The following is an 18,474-nucleotide window of genomic DNA, read 5'->3' on the forward strand; positions in this document are numbered from 1 at the left end:
CTGGGGCGGCTGTGCTGCTGCCACCATTCCTGGTTGTGTACTCACATCCCATCTAACAACGCCTCATGTCATGGAACACACTCTCCATTCAGCACAGGTCAAAGCTCTTCCTCAAGGCAAGGAAACCCAAGTTTGTGCTCTGAAGCACAGCACAGGCACTTTTTGCCACAGCCTGGACATGTGGGATATGGGAAGCACATCACAGCCAACCAACCAGCAGGTCCCATAAGCTCAGCTCTGTTCTCCATAACCTCAGAGCACGCTTTTGAAGTTCAGCCACAGGCTGGGCTACAGCAGCAGTTCACTGACTCCATAGCAAAGACACACTTGCTTCAAACTGAGGGGGAGGTGGCAGGTACTGGCTTGGCTCTTGCAGAACGCATCGCTTGGCTCTACCTTTGTTTTCCAGGGGCAGGGTGAAAAAAATAAAACAGGGAAGTTTGCTAGAAGCTACACAACCTCAATCAAGTAAGAGACAGCAAAGAACTCAAGAAAACATAGATGGGTCTCACATGTCATTCTGCAGAGCCCTTGCAATCGAGATCAATCTCTAGCAGGCTCTGCTACTTAGGAATACAGAGCATTGCTCACGTCTTCTTACAAGAAATTCAGCATCTTAAGGAGATGAAAGACATGGAGTTCTAGGGAATGTTGTGTTACTGATCTAGCACCGTTCTAAGGATGAAATAGCCAGGTTTAAAATTACTGTTTTCTGTTTAACATATTAATAGGAAATGAAACTCTGAAAGTGATTTTCATGCCAAAAGCAAGCATAGATGCAGCCAATTTTCTTTTTCTTACTAGATGCATACCCAAAAATCTTTTGTATAGCCAAGAACCACAGAATAAATACCATTTAGCTCCAGAAGCCCAGAGAAGAGATAACAGAGACTCTCCAGGGCTCCAATGCAGGATGGGGTTAGACCACGCATGCAGCAGAGTCCAATGACAATTCAGTGATGTCAGCTTCAGCAGCAATTGCCTGATCAGTTTCTCTCTCAGCCAGGCATGTACACTGACCAGCAGCCTTTGTGTCAACACAGCCTTGCTGCTGCAGCAGCAGAATGGGGGCCATACCCAAACTGCTGGAGAGTCTCACAGAAGTCAAAAGCTATGAGAAGGCAGCTCTTGAGCTAGCTGGATGCACCATTCTAATGGTAAAAGCTTTTCCTAACTTCCACTGAAAGGGCACACACATTTTCTTTTCACAGGGTCACAGATAAATGTTTTGTAGGCTCTGAAAACAGACACAGCTTGTTGAAAACCAAGCTTGCTCTCTCTCAGGACTTCACAAGACCACACTGGTGTGACTAACTTTGTGGTATTCTAAATCTGATTCAAGACACCACTCTGGAAAGTTGGTTTTGACCAAATGTTTGAGACAAGCTGAAATGGGGTTTTCAAATCAGGGGTTAGTTTCACAGCAAGATAAACGACAGCCCAGTTTTCCATGCCTCAGAGACTGCCCCTTCCAAACCACAGCACATTGTGAACTGCTCCCATGTCTCCAGGGGCAGACGCCTGCTCCTTTCCTTCAGCAACGGGCTGGGCAGAGTCGTTGCGCATAGAACAGAGGGGGTTCTCCACAGGGGATTCATGCCAAAAGCCAAAGGAAATCCTCCGTGCAGGACTGGGAGGGAAGGGATTGGGCATGACAACAAAACACTCCACAAGGATCAGTGCTTTGGACATCAATACGTGGTTCAATACTCAGTTTCCCTGACAAACAAGAAAGAATCCCTTAGCAGATCCAAATGCCAAGGCCTATCCCAGGGTCAGGCTGTGGATAACCACTGGCTGAACTACTCTGTTCTCGGGTTAAGTTTTCGAGTTGATTTGGGTTTTGGTATTTTTCCCCCGTTTTGTTTTAAAATTTAAATGGCTGAAGGCCTCCGCTCCCGTCCCCTTTACAACTTGTTGCTGTTCCAGTCCAAACAAAGAGCGCGGAGCCCCTCCTCTGGCGGGCCCCGGGGGCCGGGCCGGGCTGCGCCGCCCAGCACAGCCGGACGCCTTTGTTTACTACGGCTCCACACGCCGGGCTGGCCGCCGGCCGGGGCTGCGCGGCCGGGCCGGCACCGGGAGCCGCGGCCGGGCACCGGGAGCCTGACCCCGCCTGCCCTAGTGAGGCCGGGCCGGGTGGGCGCTCCCGGACGAGTCTCCAAAGCATGGGCATCGGACAGGGACACTCCGCCCAGATGAAAGGGGTCAAGTTACAACCAGTTCCACCAGTTCAGTGCAGGGCTCCTCTGCCAAGTTGGTTAAACCTTCCCTTTCCTGTGAGACAGCCTGGCGAGAGAGCGGGGCCTGCAGCGTTACTAACGCTGGTGAAAGGCGCTACCGGGGAAAACCCCATTCAACCACAAACAACACGTTAAAAATCTCGTGGTAGCTCTTTATTCCTGCAGTTTGCTAAATGACATTCATAGCCCCATCTACATTTCTACAGGCTAATCTTCATTTTCCTTCTTTAATCATCCACCTATTAGGAGAGGAGGAGTCCCAGAATTTCCTCATCTCTCAGGTGACACAGAGAGGACCAAGCCTTTGCTAAGCCACAAGCCACACTCTCTGATCAGGACAGAGATCCTCACTTACCTTTGAGAAGGGCTGCAAATGATCCCACAGTTAACAGAGGACAAACTCTCTTGGAGTAGGATAAACTTTCTGTACCTTTCTGAAGTCACCAAAATTTCTTCATATACAAGCAGATGCACACCCTCCTTGCTGGGCTTGCATAGAAGTGGCAAACTGCTGCCTACTGCCAAGCTTCTGCCACCTCTGACCATCTCTGTATGGGCTGAGATTTCCATTTTATCTCTACTCGAAGAGGAAGGAGAGCAAGGAAGAAAGAATCAAGGGTTCTGGGGGTAATGGTTATTTTGTTTCTTTGAACAGCAGTGTTTGGGTTTTTTTTTTTTCTTTTTGCTTTGTTTTTTTAAGAAACCAAGAATCTGGAGTGTGTTTTTCAGATCTGATAGCATCTTACAGGTGTATTTTGTGGTGAGGAAGTTAGTCACAAGTCTGAGACACTAGCTACGACTGTCTTACTAGTAGCTGCTAGCAAGTCTAGTATGATCTAAATATTCTTTACAACATTACATAGAACTACCGTTAGACAACAAGGACTGTTAGAACAGACTCCAGGCTTGTTATCTCCAAGACAAGGAGCCGACATAAGCCATTGATGGCTACATGTTCCACAGAAGAGAAAGTGCTGGTGGTGAGGAGAATGGAGAAGAGTAAAAGCTGTAATAAAAAGCGAGAGGAAGATCCTTGAGAAAAGCCTCAAACCCCACTGCTGATGAACAGGAAGAGCTGGAATAGCAGCAGCTAACACAGAAGAGCTCCCTTCCTGGGCAGTAAATGCTAATATTCATATTCCCTCATATTCTCTTCCCTCCACCTGCCAGTCTTTAGGAAGAGCAAGTGATCTAGCATAAGCAAAATCCATCAGGATACTCCTGCCATTTTATGGCTGTTGGCAGTCTGCTGTCTTAAACAACAGTTCACTTAGCTGATGCCTGGAGCCAGTCTTCAGAGTAGCACTCTTGGACAGGTAAACCCCCACTTTCCCCTCCAGAGACACCCTACCCTCTGTATGTGGAGCCGGTGGAACTGGTCGGCAATGCACTGCAACTTCCGTGCAATCTGCACCTCAGCACGTGCTTCCCGCTGACCTTCCTGAGGTTCCTCCTGGAGGTGCGGATCCAACACAAAGCCAGCTGGAGGGACATGTAAACGGTAACCAGCACTCCCTACAAAACAGATCAGAAGAGTCATTCTTCCAGTGCAAAGATTATCTTTTCTGTTCAGTACACTTCATGGAGGAAAGAGCTGTACATAGTCCTAAAAGTCTAGTTCCTGAAGACCAAACAAAGACTGTATACTGTAACACAGTGCACTAAAATATTTTCCCAGCTTTCAAATAAACTTATATTGATTAAACAGAGCATTGTGTTGATCCCCATAGTCAAATGAATGGCAGGATCGTAAAATTTATTCCTTTTGCTTGTTTACAGCTCAGCCAAGCACCGTAGCTTGGGGTTTTTAAAATGACAGTTTTGCAGTTTTACAGAATCTCTGCCTCAAGTTGTCTCCCCTCAAAGGTACAAGTATCTTTTGTGTCAGTCTTTTCTCAGTTTTCTGTCATTTAGTGATTTTAGTGTTTTGAATTAAAGCTGAATTGGATACACAAAGCTGAGTGTATCCAAAACCCATCAGTTACTAGTAAAATACTGGATGGACATGCTACTTATTCAGCAACTTTAACTCCAGTGAAAAGCCTAAAAGCTGTAACTTTTTGCATCTTCTTCTCTCCACTGAAAACTTCTAGGAGTTTCCACTTCCTATGTGGATGAGACAGACCATTGGTAGTTAAAAATGTAGGCAAATTGTAGGATATGGCGTTACGGTGAACATTTAGACATCTAGCAGTAAAATCAAATGTGATAGAATAAAGACAAAAAGAGAGAGAGGGAATATCAAAGACAGCAGAAGCAATGAGCAAGTGTCTGGTTCCTGCAGTGGACAAGCAAGGGTAAGAAAATAGAAGTTGTCTTTCTTGAAGGAGTAGGACTAAAGCAAAATAATTTCCGTCCTTTAATAAATCCTTTAATAAAACGCCCTAATGAAGGAGACCTTGCTTGATTGGGGAAATGCTAAAGGGACAGTTTCTTTGCTGCAAAGCTAGTGACACTGGAGTGCTCTTACCATAGAAGAGTCTCCTTGGCTCTTCAGTGACTCCACAAGGCAACATAACATCCTGACTGGAAGAGGATGGGCTGAGTGTTTGAGTTGCCTTGTCCTGCTGCTCAGGATGCCTGATACCGGGACCACAGCAGTGTGTGAGGGGGAATAGTTGAAACCTCCCCAGAAGGCAGCTGTAGGACTGGTTCTGTGTGAAAAAGCCAGTTGCAGTCATCTCACCAGGCTGACCTGCAAGTCCAAAGTCATCAGAGTGAAACACGTCATCGTCCAGCCCATCCAGGCTAGAATAGTCCTCTTCCAGGTAGCTGGGGCGATCCATTGCTCCTGCAATAAAGGGACATTTGAGGAAACAGCTAAGACACAACAAGAATGTTGTCCAGGAGAGAATGCCCTCTGCTCTAGCAATAAAACACAACCAATTTTACCAGACCTTCCCTGCTTCCCAGTGCTGCCCATCTGCATGGACAGGAGAGGTGAGTGACCTGTGGTGAAGGTCAAGGCTTTGCAGAAAGTCCTCAGGTGCTGGGTCAGAGAGAGACAAAGTTCACACGTGTATGAGTCCACCCACAGCTCCAATTCCACACCTGCTCACAAGTAGAGAGCCAACCCCCAACCTCAGCACATAGAAACAGAAAAGACATTTTAAGAAGCAACCCAAATTCTTCTAATAGCCTCATGGCCAGTCAGCTTCTTTGGGGTCTGCTTTGTTTTTGTCTGCCATACTTGGACTTTATGGTATATCCCATTCACTTTCTCCCACCTATTTCTTATTGATGAAGAAAAGCTCTTGTAATCATAAGGCTGCAAGGCCAGATTTTTAAGAAACACCAGTGGTTGAAAACTTAAGAGTTGTCAAAGCCACTTCTGTGAAGCTCTCCATTACTTCTCCCTATGAGGGCCAGCTTCCTTTCAACTTCTCATTTCTCCCCTCAGCTCAACTTAAGACATGTCCCAAACTTGGCAGTATAGTCACTTCCTTATCCCTCTTACCCTCAAGCCTACATGCACTGTTAGTGCAATGGTTCATCCTAGTACTAAAGAAAAACATGGCTGGTGTCAGTGTTTAAAGCAGGATTTCTGTAGCTGCCACAGCAAACACTCCTGAGCCCTGTTACAGCACAAAGCTGAACAAAGACGACAGAGGGGAAAAAACCCCATGAACTCTAAATCACTATTTCAGAGCTCTTTGTAAACATAATGCAATTAGAAGCAATATTACCAAGAATGCCACAAGTCCCTTTACTGTTACCTGTGCATCTAACCCAATTGGAAGACAGACTCCTAAGAGATCCATCTCCAGGATTTCCACCCAGTTCCAAACAAGGCAGTGAAATTCAACTCTTCATGTCTCTTCCTTTGCTCTGGTTTGCGAAGCATTTAACAGAACGGAAGACTAGCAAGAGGAATTTCAGGCCTGAAGGAGACATTAATAATAATTTTATAAGGATGTGTTCAACGCTGCCCTTGGTGCTCCCATCTCCCCCCAGGTGAGCAGCACTCAGGACACCAGCATGCTAGAGACAACAGGACTAAGCAGTGCAAGAACTGTTTCTTCAGGGCTCTGGCTTGGGGGCACTATGGCTATTTAAGCTGCTGCATCTCAGCAGTTCACTCAACTGAGCAACAACTCCCAAAGAAGTTTCTGCAGAGCAGAACAGGTACTAGCCCCACAGCTGGATGCAGCTCTGCTGGATGACAACAGTGGCAGAGCACTCATAACATTCTCATCCATGGCTTAAAGTAGCACACTGAAAGGAGTTATGGGCCCCAAGAGGCAGGCATGGATGATCTCCTTGCCAGCTCTTCTGCTGGATCAGTCACCTGACAGAGAGGCAGGCAGGAATGTATTTTGTCTTTGCAGGAAAGTTTGCCAGATCTCATCTGTCAGCCTCACTGGTACACGGGCATTCCTCAAGGAAAGTGCAGCAAAGGCACAAACCCCAAACAAAAGCGGGTTTAAAGAGCAAGAATTTTTACTCGACCTCCTGCAATACGGTCCGACCCTTTTGCAGAGCTTTGCAGAGAATGCCGAGGCAGCGCGAAGGACTGCTCGTCCTACAACTCACTGGAACTCCTCCTACAACCTCCAAACGCAGCTCACGCTGGGAGCCACAGACACCGGACAGCTCGGGCTACGGGTCTTTGCCCGGGCAGCACCCGCGTCTCTGGTGCCGCGTCCTACCCACGGCACTTCCTTGCACAAGCCAGCGGCGACAGCCGCGGGCCGGGGCAGCCGCACGCCCGCGCTGACAGGCGGCGGGCCGGGAGCGGAGGGAGGGCTCAGCGCACACGTGCGTGCCAGCGTCCCAAAACAAAGCTGGCCGGCCTCGCTTCGCCACCGCTGGCCGCCTTTAACTCTTCCCCTCCCGGACTCTAGCCCCGCAGATGTGCCCCCGGCCAAGAGGTTTAACGCGGCTCCTCCGGGCAGCGCCGTGGAACGAGACTCCCGAGCTCGGCGGGGCGGCCCGGGAGGGGCAGCGCTGGCTGTGGAATCAGCCATCGCCTGTATCAACGAATCAGCTGCTTCCTCAGCGCCCACCGAGCTCATTCCTCGCCCGCACCCTCCCTCTTTCTTTCCGCTTCCCAGCAGGCGCGGGACTCCGAGCAGGACTGGCCGGGCCGGGGCTGCCCCGAGGCGAACCCCCTTCCCTGTCACGATCGCGCCTGGCCTCGACACCGTCCTCACCGGCGACCTGGCAGAGAGCGGCCGGCCCCAGTGGCGAAGGCACTTCCCGGGCACTCACCGAGAACCGGGACGGGCGTCCCTCGGGGACGGGGCGTCCCGGGAGGAGGAGCCGCCGGCGCCGCCGCCGCTGCCACCGCCTCCACACCGCCAAACTGCGGCCGGCGCCGGCGGGCGCGCCGCGAACAGCTGACGGCAGCCCCGCCCCCGCCGCGCCCCGCCCCGCCCCCGCCCGCCAGCCAATGGGCGGGGAGGGGCGGGGCCGGCGCGCGGCAGGGGCGGGGCGGGGCGGGGCGGGGCCGCTCCGGCCTGGTCCAGGTGGGAGCAGCGAGGGCTCGGTGCCGGAGAGCCCCGAGCGGGACGCGCCGCTGGCACCTCGGCCTGCAGCTCGGCAGGCAGCCCCAGCAGGGGCCGAGCCACAGCCGCGCTGGGCTAGCTTTAAAGCTGATGGCAGTGCGACTCCAGGTAGTTGATTTCCAACAAAACTTTGATTTTTCAGCTTTAAGTGACTTAGAAAATTCTTCCTGACTTGTAAAGTCTGAACACTGAGGTGTGAGGGTCGAGGAGTTCTTGCTATGTTTTGTGCTCTTTCCTGTAGATGAGTACAACTACAGGACTCCACAGAAAAGAATTAAACTGATAAGGGTAATTTCTTTACAGCACTTTCTGGGAAGCCCCCTCGATGGGATTAGGATAAAAACCCCAGGCCTCATGCTGCAAACAACCGCTCGCTGCATTTACCTTTATTCTGCCAATGATTTATCAGCTCCCCCTGTAATCAGTGGCGAAATCTCACCATGTTAAGAGAGGCAGGACGCAGCTCCTTGGCGCACAGCAGCACCCTGTCAGGCTGTTTTTAAACTCTACGTAACAGGATCACTTGGAAGGGAGGTTTTAAAACCCAGCTGGCAGCTGAGTAATGTTAATTGCTGTCAAGTCTGCCACACAGTTACTGAGGTTTGTAACTTAAACTCAGGGGAGGGGTTAGATTGCAAACCGATGGCTGGCAAGGTGAGGCGAATTACTACGTTTTCCTGGTATCACATTGTCCTGGGTAGGCTCACAGAGCCTCTCCAGTTAAATGTTTCAGAGTCACTATGATTTTGAGTGAGTTATTTACAGTTGCCATTAATAGATTAACTGGCTAATAATGTTCATTGTCTCCAAGACCCATTTCTTTGTGGTTCTTGTCCAAGTGTTCATTTCAACTCTTTTATTTGCCAGAAGGCTTGGGTCTGCTTATTTACAAGAAGGTCAGATCATGTTTGACTTGTACCTCACCACCAAGTAAGAAAGAAAAAATACTGTTTTCTTTAGTTTTCAGTAAGGGGCAAGGTTCCTAAATTAATTAAGCCTCATTGTTCACTTTTGATAGTCAAGGGAATTGCGAGTAGGAGGAGATTGATATTTAAAAAACCAAAAGGCAACAAAAGATAGTCAAATTTTATCACACTGATGGTCAGACCCTGGCCAAATGCCAGCTGCTGGAGGGCTACTTCTAATTTGAATGTGCATCACTATAAATAAAAAATGAATGTTCTATGATTCCAACCACTTATGTCTTCCAGACTGAGTAATAACTGCCTGCTGGTTAGGCTCATTAACAGTAAGAACAGTACCTGATCGGCTTTGTTTTCATCTCTTTGTACTGCAGTTGGGGCCACACTTTATATCCCCAGAGGCTGCATTTTGGGAACTCCTACTGTGTAGAAAATGTATGGAAACTGAAATCTATGTATATAATCAGGCTGGATGGTAAGAGGGCTCAGGAAGGATATTTGTGCCTTTCAGTGATTAAAAAAAAGATATGGCAGCATTTCTAAGAGAGGGGACTCAGAGGGATTCCTTGAGGAAATTAGACATTGTTAAGAAATGGCTCCGAGTAAATAGACCGAAACCAAGACAGAGACAGCAAGTCTGAAATGGAAAATTGTGAACCAGGGGCAAGTTATACCACCAACCTCACTGCACTCAGCTGAGAGAGTTTCTACAATAGTATGGAGACAAGCTTTTTACCTGGGAACAGGAGCCCAAGGGACGGATTCTCTGCCAGAGAGTTTTTGCTCATTAGTGTACATGGTGACATTTTGATTCAAGAGATTAATCTTAAATCACGTGCAGCAGTGTCCCTGTGACATCTGTGGATGGAAATACTGTGCCATCCTATAACCCTTCTGTCAGCCTGCTCTACTTCTTAAAAGAATAGTGAACAAAATTGCTTCTTTTATTTAGTTATCCCCCCCCACATATTCCTCACATGTCTTCACAACTATTTCTTATTTTACTGACAAAATGCTATTGTCAGCATTGTGCTGTAATTGCAGAGTACATTGTGATCTTAGGCACAGGCCTTGCAAGCTGCTCTGCCTGGGTGGGCTCCAAAACCCACACAGGGCCAGCTTGACTTTGGTGGGGGTAGTCTTGTCTGATGAGCTCAGTTTTCATTTCTATTTTTCTATTTTTGTAGCTCTCATGGTTGGAATAGGGAAATTAAGGGCAGTCCATGGATCATAAAGCAAAGGACGAACAAGAAAAATATTCAGGGTTGATTCTATTTATTTTGTTATCTTAAAAACATTTGGTCAATGGGGTGATTTTTCAGGGGGTTCAATCTGAGTGTAGAGGAGTGGAAAATAGTGTCTTCTGTCCTGACACATATCAGTGGCTTTACTAAATGTGTTCTGCCACGCTTTATTGTTGTGTGAGGCAGAAAAAAAGTCTTGCATTTCATGTTTGACCATCCCCGTGTATTTCTCACATAAGCCAGACTCTGGGAGAAAGCTGGCCTGCATCCTGATGGAAGGGCTCACTGTGTTCAGCACCCAGCGCTGGTAGGAGAAAGTGCTGCACATTTCAATTAGTGTGTGTGAGAACAGGATCACTTGCTGTCTATAATTAAAAGTGAGAGGATATTGCTGTTGGGGTATTCTTCTGAAGGGAGCAAATTTTAAGGCAGCATGCCAAGGTTACTCCTTCTTGCTTTTCTGAAACCAAAACTGAAGCACACTTTTTCTCCCCAGGTAATGTCATTGGATTGGGAAAATGCTTCACCCTCTCCTGGGGTGCTCTGCTTGACTCCTACTGCAAACACTGGAGACAGGAGTTTGCATTTTCCATACAGCCTTTCTACAGCCAGCCCTGCAAATTCAGCCATGCCTTAGAGACAATGGGCTGAGGGAAACACTGACAACCAGGCTTGAGGTGTCTGTGTTCCTGTGTGCTACTGAACATGCTCTTGTATGCTGGGGTCAGCCTGAATTTCTCTTTCCCTGTCCCTTTCCTTTCCTTTTTCTTCTTTCTCTCCCTTTCTTCCTTCCTTCCTCCCTCCCTCTTTTCCCTCCCTCCTTTCCCTCCCAAAAACAATTTGCTCATATCTCTGGGTTTCTTCCATTGCCCATGTTTTCCCTCCTGATTCTGTACTCCTGCGCACTCTCTCCTGATTTTTCCCATCTCATTCTCTTCTTCTTCATCCTCTTCCTTTCTTGGATTCTGGACTAACTCCTGCAGCATAAACTTCCTCAGGCGTTTGACTCCACTACTGGGATTTCGTAAGGGCTATATTAAAGAAAAATCTGTATCTGATCTTTACAGAGTTGCAGCCTCATTCTATAAAGGCTTGATCCACTCCTTGCAAAGACAAGCTGACTTCAGAGGGGTAAGATCAAGAACATTTTTGAGTGTGATTGGTGATGAACACTGACTATACTCAGGACTCCCCAGATATACTCAGGGTAGGGCAGAATCAGGTCCTTATCTTGCTGCATGAAAAGTTTTGGTGCTGCTAAATGTCACAGCTGGGTAATGTGTAAGCTTGGGGTTTGACACCACACTTCACTACCTGCAAGGGTTCCCTGCCTGCTTGAGACTGTTTGATTTTGGAGCTCAGTTATCACAGAACTGCAAAACTGCTGGGGTAGAAGGGGCCCCTGGAGATAGTCTGGTCCAACCCCGCTCCTCAGGCAAGGCCACCTACCCCTACGTCATGTCCAGATGCCTTTAGAATATTTCCAGGGATGGAAATACCTCCCTTACCAACCTGTGCCAGTGCAAATCAGCTTGGTTGGAAAATTCTTTAGGAATCCCAAGTTCAAAATATCTAAGGGACAAATTTTTATTACATTCTTTAAAAACTCCCAAATCTATTTTTTCCATTTTAAACTAATGACAGTGATTGTTCCTATCTTGGGGCACATACAGAGAGATTCCAGATTCTCAGCTTTTTCATTATTCTCAGTGCTACTCACAGGTCATCAAACAGAGAAGTCCTTACAGTATCAGGTCCTAACAAAGTACATTGTGCACAATCCCCATACAGATGTTGTCATCCTGTAGATGTTGGTGAATTGTTGCATTGTTGTCACCATGCAGAAGAGGAACATCACATTTATGTGTGTCACATGTTTTGGCAAACAACTGCCAGAGACTGTGTGTTGAGCTATGTGGACCTTTGACTGGAACCAGCAGAGAATTCATTTATCTTAGTAAATGCTCAGTATTATTTCTTGAGGTTTGACCTCAAAACCATTCATATTTGGATAGAAAATGGTGGAAAAGTAGCACTCAGCTATCCTGAATGTGAAGATAAAGCATAGAAATTTGACCCCTAGTGCTGACAGTTTATGTTGCAATACAGGACCACTCAGGGTGTTCTGCACAGTCCTAGATGCAATAAAATTAAAACTGAAGTTAGAAAGTAAAAGTGAATATAAAACCAGAATTGCCTAATTCTGTTGATAGTTCGAAAGGAAGATGTAGTGCTAGAAGCTGCTGAGTACTTCACATTGTTGCCTACTTAAATATATGAAAAGAAAGATAAACATTAAAAATATAGAATGTAGAATAATATATAAAATAAAAATGTAGAATAGAAACATTTATTTTACTCCAATTGCAAGTTTTCCTATCATAAAGGGCTTATAGAACATTGAATATCTAGTCAGCTCAGAATACCTTTGAGAAGAGTCTGTCTAGGGATGCTGTTGTTTGCAAATTCAGACCCTCCATTTTCATATGTATATCTATGGTGTTCCCTGTTTCACCACCCAGAGAATATTCTTCAAGGAATTTTTGATCTTTGTCTTTATTGTCTTCAGTTAATGACATTAATATGCTCTCCTTGTGTTAGAAACATTTTTTTATAAAACACAAAAGTTTAAGTTTGCTATGTAGGCAAAAAAAATCTACTTTCTGTAGAAAAATTTCCTTTTGCTGCCTTGAGTTTTTGTTTTCATCGTATTAATTGTAAATGCATATTTATGAGGACTAACATAAAACTGAGGACCTTATTCTTCTTCCAGTGACTTCCCTGGCAAATCATCTCCAAATGCCAGTACAACTAGAATGGATAGACTTTACAGTTTGGGTGGGGAGAAAAACAAACAAGTTCCTGACAAATCTCAAAGTCTGGAAAACAAGTCTGAAAATAATTTTTCAGAACAGGCTGCTTTACAATTTTCTTGAAGGAATGTTTTCAACTAATGATTCACCAGTTCATCACAGTATCTCTAATGCTCGTGAAAACCCATTTCCCACACCAGCCTGGGGAGTTGCATAAGGCACTTTTGGGAAGAGGGCTTTCTTTGGGTTTGAATTGTGCTTGTGCAGCCCAGCACTCCAGGTGGGCAGCAATTCTGAAGAGGAAACACAGCATTTTCTGTGATATGTAAAAAGCAGCACAGCTCACCTTTTCTCCTCTCTGCAGCCGAGTGCCGCCGTCCCGATACCAGGATCACAGGAAAGCTTGATCTGGAAAAGGTCTTTCTGTTTGGCTCCTTTTTAACTCTCCCCTTTTTAACTGCTGGTGTTTCCAAGAACAGAGTTGAAAGGCTGAGACAGATTTTCATTTTTAATAACTGAGCTTCAGGTTCCCTGGGAAAAAAAATGTTCTCCACTGGAGACAAGAAGGTCCTGTGTCACCCAAATTCTTTACTTATTAAAGAGATAGATGAGATCCTCTTACAAAACTACAGTAAAGTATCTCCTTAAATCTGGGGAGGTGTTTGCTATTTCCTTTTTGCAACCTTTGTTTCATTTTTGTGGCTACCTCATCAAAGTCCAGCAAGTCATCTTCTGCTGGGACTGACAGGGCAGGAAGAGCTGCAGAGGGCAGGGAAGTGGTGAGGTGATGCCTGCTTCCCAGCTCTGCAAAAGACACAATATTGCAATGGGATCCACTCACATGGTTTGTGCTTCAGGTTGTACAGGTGTCCAGTAGTAGGTGGACAATTCTGTTGTGGAAAATATGCTGAGCTCCTTCAAAAGGTGCCAGCAGGTGGCAAATAGTACTTTTGTCCATTCTGTTAAAGGGAGGTTGTCTTCCTTCAAACTCCCATCCTCCCTCCCTGCCTGGTGCTGAGGGTTTGCTGAGGCAGAGCAGATTGACACATGTGGAAAACTCATAATAGAACATGAAACTCTCTGGACCAGTTTTCATTACTTGCTTCCAATTATTTGAATGATCTATTTTTTGGAGAGGAGAGGAGAGGAAAGAAGAGAAGAGAGGGAGAAAAGAAAAAGGAGAAAAGGGAAAGAAAAGAAAAGAAAAGAGAAAAGAGAAAAGAGAAAAGAGAAAAGAGAAAAAAGAGAAAAAAGAGAAAAGAAGAAATTTTGGGGGGTGGTCCGTGAAAATGGAGCATTCTGTAACAAACAAACAAAAAAAAACCAACCAAAAAACAGTGAAGCGCTGCTCTTTAAAGTGATACTTAAACATAATGGCTTAAAAAAATTCCACGGAAAAAACAATCTGCAATTGAACAAATAGCACAGTGGTTCAAAGGACTGCTTTATTGAAAAGTCCCAAACCCCGAATGGTTGGCTTTTCAAATGTCTATCTGTACCTTAGGTACAGAAGTCCCACCTGAGCATTGCTTCAGATTTTAAAATCTTGCCCAGAACTTCTGATTAGAAGCAAACTTAAGGAGAAAACAAGTGGGAAACAATAGCGGGGAGGTTGAAAGGCGATCAGGCAACCGTGCAGAAGCTTGAGGCAATAGAAGCTTTCCTGGGCGTTTCACATGGAGAGCAGGCTCACTGCTGGCTTCAGAGGAACGGCAGGAGGAGAGGGTGAAGTGCGAAAAAGCCAGCGTAAGCAGAGGCAGGCAGTGGCCGAGAGATGTGGATCCCACCTTTCAGTGGCTGCGAGGCAAGGGGCAGGGGGAAGCTGTGAGCAGATGGGCAGGCAGCTCCCTGCCTCTCAGTATTTGTGCCTCTGGGTTGGTTTGTTCACTCCCTGGGGAAGTGGGTTTGTTCACACCCTGCCTTCCCCTCTGGTACTGCACAGCCCCTCTTCTGACCTAAGTCATCGCACCCCTTCTAGGGGGACTAGCCAGAAGGACTATTTCTGCTTAAATCGACTTCCATATTCTTTTCCTCCTTTCTTTGTCAAAGTTTTCTGCTACCTTTTTCATCTCTTTGCTTATTTACTAATGTTGCTTCCCCTCTTGTCTTTTCTTCCTCTCATCTGCTTTGCTGGTCTGCCAGTATCTTTGCTTTCTACCCACCACCTTGTCTCATTTTTCATTTGTCTTTCTCTGGCTCTCTCCTGCCAGGGAAGGGGACCAGCGACTGGCCTCCAGCACCGCCATAGAGGGTTACTTAGCTGTAGTTTCTAGCTTTGGTGCTTTTTGTTGTCGAAGTGTGTTACAAATAGTATTGTTGTGGTAACTGAGAGGCTGGCAAGCCAGTGCCTGACCTACTTTATTGATAGCAAAGCCGAGATAGCTACCTCATCTGCCTGCCTAATGATTTGTGGTATCAGTCTGAGATGCTAGCTGGCTTTCCAAAATCACGGGGAAGGTTTGACAATTGTGTGATTTCTATGTGTGTTTTCCTTGAACGCCTGTTCTTTCAGCATCTCCCACAGCTGATGTGTCTGTGGCCCCCTGGCAGCTCAGTGCAGCACTGCCAGGAGATGCCTTTACCCAAGGCTGACTGCAAAGTGAGGTCCAAAAGCAGGCAGTGCTGGAATCTTCCCTCCTTCCCTCACAAGCAGCAACACCTTCACAGAGCCAGCTTGGTGGGCTGCAGGTCTGAACTGCTGAGTCACACTATTGTGTTTTGGGCTTTTTGTAACGCAGTGGACTATTTTCGAGGGCAAGTCACAATGGAGGGATATGGCAGCTCCCGCGCAGGGCCCCCCTGGGACTGCCAGGTCCCCGCAGAGCCGCACTCGCCTTTGTGTGGCGCAGGGCCCGAGGAAGCCCACACGGCCCCGCGGCTGAAGAATGCACAGCTTGCTTCAATATTTCCTTTCAATTCACTGCGGCTACTTTGGGAAGGGGTGGGTTACAATATAGGAGAAAGGTTACATCTCATGCCTTTTTGCGTATCGCTGTGCTGCGATAGCAATTTTGTACAGGCTTTCTGCTATGGCTGCGTGCTAGGTGATTCTCTCAGAGCTCCCTTTCTCCATCCCCAAACCTCTAATGAAATCAGATTTCTGTATGAGAGCTTCAATCCTTAGTAATTTATTGTGGTTTACAGCAGATAACACTTTGGAAGTTTTTCTGAAGAACTAACTACAAGTAAATTCAATTCTTAAGTGAAAGCAAAATTAGATCTGGCATGAGCCGAAGACAGAACAAAGGAATGAAAGATGGCTCAAAATGAATCTATAGGCAATCTTAGGCAAATCACCTTGCCTGGCTCAGGACTCAGAACTTTCTATTGCTAAAATACTCAGTTTTAAGCATTACCCTTATAGCTCTTCAAGAACTGAAGAAAAAGCATATTAAAGACATGAAAATGTCTTTTACTGTATGTTATAGGAAAGGTAATTTTCTTAATTTAAAGTCAAGCTCCAGATTATATCTATGTTTATCCCAATTTTATGCTCACATAACACTACTAAATTTAGGGGATCTAATATTAAGCTATGCTTACTGAAGAACAGAGGTAATAGATTTAGGTTTTATCAGTAAATCCCATGGCAGAATAATGTCTTTGGTGTCATTTTATCCATTTCACAAAATACCGGCTCTCCTCAACCTATAAAGTCTTAATACAATCAGAAGTGTTACCTAAATTCCAGCAGCATGTGAGTTTCTAAAGTTAAATAATATAACAGCATCTTGTTGCACACCACCTCTACAATCTAATTTTCTCTTCAAGTCTAGTGTTTCTGCTGGGTGTTCCATGTTTAGGTCCACTTGCATAGTGAATTTGTACTAGTATGAAAGCTTACAAGAGATAAATTTAAAGCCCTGTATTTGACTATTCATGAAAAACACATAACTGGAAGTTAGATAACTACTAGATAAGACAGATAATTGTTATTTTTTGAGCACTTACTGAAGAAGTCAAATTGACCTAGTAGGTCAATCCTGACCTACTAGGATTAAAATATGATTTTTGACATCAAGCACCCCTACCTACACCTCAAAGAGAATTCTCCTCAGCATGGAAAAGAGGGAATTTGAGCAAAAATATTCCACTGAAAAATTTTAACTAAAACTCACTTGCAACTAGTGTCAGATGACACTGTATACAAAGGGCAAAGGCTAATTTTCTTTGCATCAATTTGTTATGAACGTGTCTCTACTGTTCAGCTCTTAGAGGATTGAGGGAAGGCTGTCACCAGCCAGCATGTCTGATGAGCAAGTGCCCTTCAGCACTTGAGTCAGGGGGCTTGAAAGACACCTGTGGGAAGCTAAAGAAGCAGACACCCCAGTTTGTGGGTTGAAGGTGGATTGGCATGTGCCTGGTAGAAGACTCCTAACTATGAGGAAATGCTTACACAAGGGATAAACAAGATTTGTAAAAACAAACATAACTACATGCAGGCACATGAAGCCAAATTCATTCCTCGTAAGCCTTGCCTGGCTTACACTGCAGGGGTGAGTTTGGCTTAGTGTGTGACCTTATCTAAGGCAGGAGCCGTGACATCTAATATGTACAGATATTAAAACTGTATGTACTTGGAGCCCTTCATTTCTAAATGGATTGACAGATAAATTCAGTCTGGCATAGAGAAGTCAGGGTACCCTGGATTTGTGCACGCGTGTACGTGCCGTGTGGCACAACCTATGCTCTCCGTGAGTGCCTAAATATAGAAAGTCAATCTATGCGGCGGGGCCGTGGGGGCAGGGGAGGCTTTGGCCCTGATCCATTACACCTGGCCTTTCTCGCACACCATGAAAATTTCATGTTGTTTTCCTCCAGTGTCTCCCGCGGTCTTTGTTCCTCTCAGGCCAGTGCTGACCAGCGTCCTCACAGCCAGGCAGGCGGTGAGCTCCGGCTGCTGCAGGCTCCCTTTTGTTGCTCTTGCAACTTCTAATGAGCCGTCAATCAACAACCTTGTTTCTTCGAAGCTTATCTCGTGACTGCTGAGAGGGGCCAGGACTAGGGATAATGTGCAAGCTGGAAGAAAATACACCAATAACATATTTAAAGTCATTTTAGTTTTACAACCAAGATTTTCCTCCAAATTATTGTCACATTCAAGCTCTCACTGTAAAAAAAAAAAAGGCACTCGGGATTACAGCATATAAACAACTTGGTCCTTCAGGATGAAGGAACAGCAGTAATCTCTATGCCTTATCGAAGTCATCAGATAAACAGGACAAATTACCTTGCGTCAGACTGGCTGGCAGGTCACCTTTTTTGGCAGAAAGAAAGGAGGCTCATTTCTAGAGATGAGTCAAAAGCGGAACCGTGTTGTTAACCCACAAAGGTTTTGGAGGGTTGATTACAAAACATGGTCCTTTAGGTCCATCTTTATTGTGTTTGTAACCCAGCTTCCTTACAGACCCGTGGGGAGAAGTGAAAGACGCTGACAGGAGGTAAGGTGAGCTCCGAGGCAGCCCAAGCCGGAGTGGTGCTCTGAGGCACAGGGTCCCTGGCTCTGCTCAGACAGAGCTACTCCCCGAGCTGGGGTTTGTGAGGCAGAGTCTCACTGGCAGAGCCTGGCCTCTCTTTTCACTAACATATCTCACCTGAATTAAGGCAGCGCTAATGGACTGAAGGAGCTATTTCCCTTGAAGTTTAAAGACTGAAGAGAATGCTAATGAAAAAGACAAGTGAGATTTTATAAGGTGTTTTAGCAGTATCAAGTTGTAGCCTTTTTTTTTTTTTGGTGGGAGGGGGCA

At 46.0% G+C, this 18,474-nt stretch overlaps 1 protein-coding gene across 10 annotated transcripts in view; it reads right to left on the reverse strand.

Moving 5' to 3' along the window:
• The window catches only part of BMF (Bcl2 modifying factor), a 44,248-nt gene extending 36,021 nt beyond the window's left edge, over positions 1–8,227 (reverse strand). For 2 of the 10 annotated variants that reach the window (XM_068193117.1, XM_068193119.1), the window contains exons 1-4: positions 7,452–7,615; positions 5,957–6,121; positions 4,936–5,031; positions 3,592–3,755 (exon numbers count right to left, since the gene is read on the reverse strand). In XM_068193117.1, the coding sequence (XP_068049218.1) occupies positions 3,592–3,755; positions 4,936–5,026 (255 nt within the window). In that variant the 5' untranslated portion in view covers positions 5,027–5,031; positions 5,957–6,121; positions 7,452–7,615. Of the gene's footprint in view, positions 1–3,591; positions 3,756–4,710; positions 5,032–5,956; positions 6,122–7,451; positions 7,616–8,131 lie in introns of those variants that run through there. The other 8 variants (XM_068193114.1, XM_068193116.1, XM_068193110.1 and 5 more) reach the window with 7 other exon arrangements.
• Between the last annotated feature and the right edge of the window lie 10,247 nt (positions 8,228–18,474).

This window comes from Anomalospiza imberbis, chromosome 6 (genome assembly GCF_031753505.1).
Source record: "Anomalospiza imberbis isolate Cuckoo-Finch-1a 21T00152 chromosome 6, ASM3175350v1, whole genome shotgun sequence".
Taxonomy (NCBI): domain Eukaryota; kingdom Metazoa; phylum Chordata; class Aves; order Passeriformes; family Viduidae; genus Anomalospiza; species Anomalospiza imberbis.